We start from the raw sequence: 8,534 nt of genomic DNA on the forward strand, positions 1-8,534 counted from the left end.
TAGGGGAGCGCGCGCGCACGCGCGTTGCCTGTTCATGCATCTGCCGTCTCTCATCGCCCTGGGAACTTGATTGTCCCCAGGTTTCGGAACTCCGGGGCCAGCTCGAGCGGGTTACTCATTCGCCATGCGACCAATCTGGAAGAACGACGTCAAAGCATGATTGATGTTGTTTGCCAGCCACACTTTGTCCAAGGAGGCTTTTTTTTTCCCCTTTGACTTCTTTCCTCTTTGGCTGCTGGTCAGGCCCCTGTCATGTGCTCTCTGCGGCTGATGGCATGACATTAACATCGGCTGTTATACCTGCCATATAGGGGTTTTGTTGCTCGCGAGGTTGCACTTGATCTACTAATTTGCCATAATCCCGGTGACAGAAGATCATCCAAGCATAAAAATTGAACAGGAAAAAAACATGTCGCACATCAGCCAAAAGGGTGGTGGGCCAGGACTTTTTTGCAGGCTTCTTTACTACACCTGCTCGGTTCAGTTTGATACGCAGCCGGGATTAACAACATGTCAACTTAATCTGGGACGTGACGGCATGCCATCCGATGCATTCTCCACTTGTGCAACCTTCCTGATACTTCCAAGCCACCAAGAGACAGACGCCTTTGCCGAAATTGAATTTTCTTTTGCTTCTAGCCCAAGCCAAAATGGCGAAACATTAGCGCTTGCGCGGGATGCTCTAGACCATGGTAGAAGAACCAAATGAACGAGGATGGAGGCCCTAGAACATTCAAGCACGGCGACGGCGCCGCTGTCAAAGGAAAAAAAAAAAAAGAAAAACATCTTGAGGAAACAACAGAGATGCCCAGCGCCGTCGAAATCCTTCGGGGTTCCCCTTGTCAGTCCGTCGTAAAAGGATTCATCGGACTATACAGCACGCCATAAATAGATGATAGAGATGTTTTTTTTTTTTTTTTATTTCAAGAAAAAAAAAAAAAGTTGGCAGGGCGACAAGAACGAAGAATATTTAGCGTCAAGCGGCTGAAGTGAAAGGGGAATGGAATAGACAAAACAACGGCCGGCCTCACATGATACCCTCACATGAAGATGAAAGACGGGCCGCCAGTGCAGAAAGAACCTCACTGCTTCTTACGGTGAGGCAAATACTGTGGGCAGCTGCCGCCTGGCATGCCTACCGACGATGAAGCCCAGGTACACCTGCTGAACTATCCAGATGTGGGTGGGGCAGGAGAAAGCTTAAAGCGGATACGCGCTGGCCCGGGCGCTTGATTTTTGTGTTATGCAAATCTTCCGAAGGTATTGGGCAAACAGCTTTACTTGACACAAGCATTCACACAAACCTTCAGACTTGTTTCTCATTCCACATCGGCGTTTGCAAAGACGCACCTCCACAGGCTGAACTCGATTCAGGCAAATTTTACTTACTCGTTTTCTTTTTTTTTTTCGGTTCTGTTTTCTTGATGTTCATTCTGCCGCTTCTCAATCCTCCGAATGCACTTCTAATATTATTCCCAAAGTGATAGTTGGTTGAGGCAGTTTTCTTCCAAAGTTGGCTTTCTTATTTGTATCAGAAGTGCATCCGGTAGGTATGACTGCAAGCGGATGACGAGCCCTTGCAGAGGTACGTACCTACTCTATACATCAAGAGACAGTCATCTCATCTCACTGATTTACTATTACTGGCTGACAGACAGGCCGAGCTGGGGCATGAGCCAGGGATGCATGCATATCTGTAGAAGTAAGTACGTACATGAGTTGCCACAGATCTGGTGTTGATTTCACACTATTCGAGCCAACGACATGTACGTACGGTACGAGAGGCAAACCATGCGTGCGTCGACTCGCGGCAGCATATTGGTAAGCAACTTTGGGTATAACGCAGGTATCGTGGCCCTTGTCGGAGGCGAAGATCAACACGCCTTTCATGATTTCTACCTATTTTATTCCTCATTGGGCCGCGTGCATACAGTAGTTGTTGGTGATGGTAAGGGAGTCCAAGGATGAAGAGATGAATACTGACTGCTTATAGGTTATGAGGCAGGCAGGGAGCTTGCAGTATGTGAATACCCGCCCGCCGTTCCTTTTTGGAGTTAGTTACTTGGGGGCCACGAGCCGTCAGGAGATCCCAAGTTGAACTCCTCGGTACGTTGTGGCGCCTCGTTGGTATGCGGCAAATTCCGATATTCCTTGGTTCGGTCAGGACACACATGTGTGCCTGTAGCATTTTCGGCTTTCTTTTGCCACTGCGATCCTGCTCTTTTTTTTTTACAGATCGTGTAACATGCATGACAACCTGCAACTAGGCAAAAATCGTGAGACCGGCGTGATCCCAGGGCTGCCTGCCGGGCGTCGTGGAGGTGGTGTCGTTGTTGGATTGCGTTCGGTGGTGCGTGTATAAGTCTGGCACGCTTAAACTGACTGGTTTTTGCCTGCAACCCCATTAATCAACATCATACAGGTTCGACGGGGGCGGTTCCCTGTCCATTCCTGAGCCGGCTCTGCATCCGTCGGATTATCGGATTACTGAGAAGGGTGCAGCCCACATCCATCTTTGTTGTATATATCTTTCGACTCTATCATCTCATCTTTTATGGGGATTCTGTTCCCTGGTGCAACCTCACATCGTGCACACACACACAAAACGGATTCATCACCATCCGGACAGGTCAGGACATGACTGACGATCATAGGAGGCTCCACTTAAGCTGTCTGAATGACTTTGTCGTCCTGCCTGTCTCCCTGACACCCCCTCAGGGGCCCTGCCACCTTGTTTTTATTATTGTGCTAGTATACCCGCTTGACGGCGACCTGACTGGCCCGGTCCCTTGTTTCCGCCAGAAGCTGGGACAGTCATGAAAAAAAAAAGGTCGGCGGGGTTCTTTTATTGCGAGCGAAGCTAAGTACCTTCGGCGTGCGCCGAGATAACAGAAGACACAAGAAAACCACGGTTCGCAATCGGTGGTCAAGCTTCAAAGAAAGAGAGAGAAAAATCATTTACTGTGTACGCGACTTCTAACTTGTGTGGAGTTCTCAGTCCCGAAGCAAAACACAGCCTCAGTATCCAAAGGCATTCTGATTATGGTACTTGATGTTACACATCACTTTCTGAATGTTCTACAAACCCCACATACAAGGTAGCCTTTTCGGTGGGCGTCTGTGTATCTGCGCGCACGCGCGCGTGTGTGTATGTACGTGTACGCAACCGTCAAATCAAAGGGGGGAAGCCGCCCAGAGCCACCTGATATTTCTTTCCACCGGATCCAACAGCCGTTTCTCATGTTCGCCAATCCATCCGTCATTGATGCACGGGATCCACCTTGCTACCACCCATCTTGTCCAGCACTGCTACTCTTATAGACAAGGATTGCGATGGTTCGCAAGAATATCCCGATTTGGCTTAGCGCAATGCTCCCCTAGAACCAGGCTCTGGCTGTCAAACAACCCCAGTTCCGTTATCCACCTTGAACATGGCATGCGGGGCCAGACAGAGAAGAAGAAAAAACGCAACACACACATCGAGGTTGCATGGGAGCAGAAAAAAAAGGAGATCCAATCTTGACAATCTACGGTACAGTATCAGAGAGAGAAAAATGAACGCACTCCACGTAGGCCACATCTTTTGATTTTGCTTTTTCTTTTTGTCCATATTACGCACTTTGATAGACACNNAAGCTCCCCATCCGGGCCGGGGATCAAGATATTGTGCAAACAGTCAGTCGTCACTCGGGCCCTTTGATCGATAGGGACGGACAACAGTTCGCCAGCCCTGCCCTCTCCGAGTTTGGGGAAATTTTCTTGGCGAACTGCCTTGCTTAACCTACTACGACAGAAAAAAGAAAAGAAAGGTTCAGAAGAAGAACAAAGAGGATCTGTACAATAGCGTGCCGTGTTTCGCCCAACCCAAATAACATTACTCCGAGCATACTACGGGTAAAGGAACCAGAAAACTTGCCCCCAACCCGGGGTTTTGGGTTCCGGGAAACGTGGACACACGAGGTAAGGACGGTCGATTGACTGCCGATCCGTGTGTTTTTTTTTTCTCGCTTCGTGCGCGTGTTTCCTTCTTTTCTCTCCCCTCCATTTCCCGCCGAGTCGCAGCATTTTCCCTCTTTGTACCCTTTTTCAACAAACAACCCATGGCGAACCACAACACGACCGAGTTCGGGAGGACCGGCTCCACCGTCCCCACGTCCTAGCTATAACATCCTCGGCCCTATAACGACGGGATGTGGGATCTTTGGTCGATTACTTGTCTGGGTATCCGAGATTTGTATTGAAAGCAAAATTGATGGGCGGGTTAATTGCATATGGCACCTTGTGACCTTCGCGCATAAAAGTTACAATATCTACTACGAGCTGATTGTACTTGGATTATGGGCAACAATTCTTCTACTTGCTCTTCCCTAATGCATATCTGCACCTGTTAATGCCAGCTTTCATATATTATTATATTGTGGCGCGATATGCCTAAACGGTACCCCGTCAGCAGCTCCGAGGCGGCGAAAATAGTCCGCCAAAGCGAATCGACCGGGAGTGAATCGTAGTATAGTAGTAAGCAATTCAAATGCAAAGATCAAATGAGCAAAGATTTGCCCATCTGCGAAAATGATGACACCTGGATTAACCTCAGACGATGAGGCTATGGCCCCTTATTTTAGTTGTTCTCTCATCAAAGAAGGTTCGCGGGAAGCCAGCTGTCAGTTTGACATGGAGGGGAATACGCACGCACGCACGCATGCACATGTATGCCAGTCACTTTTTGTCCTATTTAATATTGTATTAAACTTTCTTTTTTTGGTCTCATTGACGTCCAATATGGGTTATGTTCAGCAAGCATAATGTACAGTAAGCGAGGACGTGCGGCCAGTTTTGTGCTAATGATTTTAGGAGACTGAGGCTGCTTTGTGAAAAACATACCATCTAATTATACAATGCAAAGGCTTCTCTCTTTTTACCCCCCTCTCTTTCTTCGTAGCCATGCTTTGACTATTTTCATATCTGGTAGGGGGTTTGTTGATCTGCATTTTGCAACAAAAAAAAGAAAAAAAATCAAAATCTCGGAGCCAACCACAACAACCTAGCGTATTCGTTCCCAGCTGTGGACTCGGTCAGGTACTGGACCTGGGTCATTTTTGCTTGCTTTACATAAGTCGCTCGTCCCCCCCATCTGATGTCCCCACTACGTAGCACTGCACATACCGGGACCCAGGCCGCCGTCCTGCCAAGTTTACCAACACAGTGTTCGCGGTTCTACCCCTCTTTGACACGCACACACACGCCCCATGGATCTCATGAATCTCTATTAGCCTCTGACATTTTGAGTACCTGGGGGGGAGGGCATGACAGAGAGGTGAGTAGGGAAGACTGTTAAGGACAGGGGACTCCCATCCACCACAGTATCCTTTCTTCTCCCCTTTCTCCTCACGACCCTTGCCCACGCACACCCCCCCTGCCCCTTGCCATCTCTTACCCACTTTTCAACGTACCCGAACCTTCTTGTCATTGTCCTGAGTTGTGACGGAAGATCTGACAACTTTGACAGCATCCAGGGGCGAGGCGGCAGATAGGCCGCTAGGACGTAACAGGAAGTACAATCCACCTCCACCTCGGGTAGCGCCCCCCCACACACACATACATACACGAGAGACAAAAAAGAAAGAAACGTCGACGACTCGGGAAAAAAAACGCGTTACATTGAGTGGTGCTCGCGCCTCCTGCCTTTTCTCCATTAAAAAAGTTCCAGGTCGCCATCCATAGTGGAAACTTCTGTTGTTGTTTTTTTTTTTTTTTTTTTTTTTTTTTTTAAACTCTTCCGTGTACATACTATGTAGTACGTAAGGGGTTCAAAAGGGAAAACAAAGACGTGTCAAGGTGGGGACGAGGGTTCAACAAATCAATTGGCCGCCAAAGAAAAGAGAGCAAAAAGAAAGAAAAAATATCAGAGCGCAAACGAATAGCAACCCTGACTAACCATTGACATTTGAGTGAAACAACAAAGCGTGGGGAGAAAGAGGGGACCATGGAGCAGGAAAGTTTGTCCTGTTATGCATAGTCGTGGCTATAGTATCAAGGATATATGGTTTATCAGGATTCAGCTTGCTTGAATAAAGAAGCGACAATAAAGAAAATGAGGAAAAAGACACGAGCAAAAATCACATAATAGAATGGGGAAATCGGGCGGCAAGCGGCATGGCCCGGGGTTAATTTTTCATACTGCAGGCCGATAATTGACGACGTCAAAAACAAAATACCTTCCTAACGATCTGTATCGTTAAGAGGCGCATGTGTCTTTTTTCTCTTCGGATCCTTTGATTTTAATCGCTTACAAAGAAAAAAGAAATCGGAATAAATCTCGGTTGATGGTTCAGGTCTCAGGTTTATAACATATAGGATACGTCGTATAATAAGAAGTTACCGTCACAATCTGCAAAACCACGCAATCGTTAGACGAACCAGATTTTTTGTTCCTTTGCTTTGAATTAAGAACAGATCAAATCGCAGCTACATTGATTACACCTCCGGTCCCCACTCATAGGCAAAACGACATGCATCCCTCCGGGGGGGTCTCTTGATGCGCTCGTACAACGTACGCATGTCTCTTTTATCAGATTGCCCTGTCTTATTGATCAAGGAGAGAAAAGCAACCTAACTCTGTACGTACTATTCTTGCGGCCAAGGTTGCATCCGGGTGGAGACGAACCACAGTTTGATCACGTTTTTTTATGCCCGGGAATTTTTGGAGCCATGTCGTTTCGGTAGGTAGATTGCGAGCGAAGCATAAGAAAGACGGAAGAATGGTTTCGAGAGACGAAATTAGAGAAAAAACAAAAAAAAAAAAAAAAAAAAAAAAAAAAAAAAAGGGAGATAAATCGGTAAGTATAGATAGTTATATCGCACAGGAATTAAGAAGAAGCTGGTTTCGGTAGAGAGATAGTGAAGATAGTGACAGAAAGAAAAAGTTGCAGGTAACCAAGTACAAGGTGGTAATCCAGATCCTGATTCTGTCGCACGAACCTCTGGGAGATCGATATCTCAGTTGGGTGGTGGGGCCTGCGCAAGCAAAATCTATTTCCAGCTCGCTGGGAACTTGTCAAAATCGTTTTGCTCCGCGATGATCTCAATCAATTCCAAAATGGCGCAGTGTCGGCTGTCAACCCCTAATCCGGAGATTTCCATCAATCGAGCATAATTACTTATTCTAGCTTCTCTCTCTCTCTCTCTCTCTTTTTTTTTTTTTTTTCTTTTTTTTAAGGAGCCTCATACTGTACGCTCACGACACACCTACTCGTTGACAGTTTGACTTATCAGAAGCTGCTTTTTTTTTTCTTATTATTAATTTAATTATTTTATTTTAACTTTGGTATTTTTTTGTGTTGTGACTGTGACTTTCATATAATTTTAAAGCGACAACGTTTCTTCCTTTTGCATCTGGCCCGCAGTAGAGCTTATCAGGTAGTGAGGGGAGAGAGAAACAAGCATATTAGAGTGAAACGTTTTGCCAAAAGATTAATATCTCTTCCTCGCGTCCAGCAAACATCAGGTTCCGGTTTTGAGTCCAGGTCAATCTAAATGGGATAATCCCAGACTCAACACCCATTAACTACTACTTTACTTTTGAAAAGCGGCTTGACCTTGTAAGGTTGAGATACGAAGAAGAAACAAACCCTCGTTCGCTTTGACCCCTGAATTATATCTAGACTGTTTTTTTGAGTCGTTGTCAAGAAGCAAGGTGAGATATGAATGGGCTCTTTAGCAGAATGCCTTGTTTTTACGATATAACCCAAGCACACTCTTTCAGCATCAATCATCCGTCTATCTTATAATGATGCTGCTGGTGTGTTGGAGGTTCCACCCGCACCTGTCGCCGTTGATGGAAGCACCCTTGAGCAAAGCGGCATACTGGTACTTCAGTATTGTACCTTTACTCGCACGGGAGGGCAGCCAATTTAGCTTCATGAGCTCTTCACTCTGCACACACCCCCTGCCTTCGACAACAGAAGTTACTATGGATCGATGTTCCCGCCAAGCTTGCCACGCCTTTTATCCAACCATCATGTTACATCCACCTCTCTTTTTTTGCCTCTCAATATCACACGTCTGAGTAGTTTTACGCAAAATATCACATCGAATAATCTGCCAATAGCCTCCACATCCACGCGCACCCCCCTCCCCATCCTTAACAAAAAATCCAACCTGCCAAGGATTTCCCATTCGATCGAGCCACGTTATGCCCTGGCGGAAGGGATCGCGGGAGCCGTCGTTGATTCCAATGCCCCTACTTTTCCGGCTTTTCTTCTTCTTTTCATCCTTTCGTTCCCCCCTCCTGGTCTTGGTACGATCTGATCGTCATGACCGGATTCCCGCCCGCTCAACCCGGGAAACGGTATTAGAGGAAAGGAGAAAAAAAATTCCCTAAAGGAACCAAATAGGCCGCTCCGGTGGTTCGCTTCCACCCATGTATTGTTTCGAAGTAAAGGGAGGGAGGGGCCATATCTCTTCGATCCGGCACACTCGTAATCTTTTACGCCTAGGGGCTGGAGGTCACTTCGGAAAGAAGCTCACTTTTTTCC

General features: G+C 46.8%; 3 protein-coding genes across 3 annotated transcripts; all 3 read right to left on the reverse strand.

Moving 5' to 3' along the window:
* Positions 1-1,626: 1,626 nt before the first annotated feature.
* On the reverse strand, positions 1,627-3,263 carry PpBr36_05861 (uncharacterized protein; the record flags this gene model as incomplete). The annotated part of the gene is made up of 5 exons (XM_029893009.1): positions 1,627-1,694; positions 1,932-2,044; positions 2,258-2,364; positions 2,758-2,805; positions 3,096-3,263. The coding sequence occupies 5 exons, from the start codon at positions 3,261-3,263 to the stop codon at positions 1,627-1,629; spliced, it is 504 nt and encodes a 167-aa protein (XP_029745815.1).
* A 21-nt stretch (positions 3,264-3,284) lies between these two features.
* On the reverse strand, positions 3,285-3,780 carry PpBr36_05862 (uncharacterized protein; the record flags this gene model as incomplete). Its single annotated transcript, XM_029893010.1, has 2 exons — positions 3,285-3,377; positions 3,688-3,780. Coding segments are annotated over 2 exons (186 nt in total), but the record flags the coding sequence as incomplete, so codon positions are not given.
* Positions 3,781-5,143: 1,363 nt separating this feature from the next.
* PpBr36_05863 (uncharacterized protein) lies at positions 5,144-5,730 on the reverse strand (the record flags this gene model as incomplete). Its single annotated transcript, XM_029893011.1, has 3 exons — positions 5,144-5,182; positions 5,451-5,535; positions 5,651-5,730. Coding segments are annotated over 3 exons (204 nt in total), but the record flags the coding sequence as incomplete, so codon positions are not given.
* Positions 5,731-8,534: the final 2,804 nt, after the last annotated feature.

The sequence above is a fragment of the Pyricularia pennisetigena genome (genome assembly GCF_004337985.1).
Source record: "Pyricularia pennisetigena strain Br36 chromosome 4 map unlocalized Pyricularia_pennisetigena_Br36_Scf_6, whole genome shotgun sequence".
NCBI lineage: Eukaryota > Fungi > Ascomycota > Sordariomycetes > Magnaporthales > Pyriculariaceae > Pyricularia > Pyricularia pennisetigena.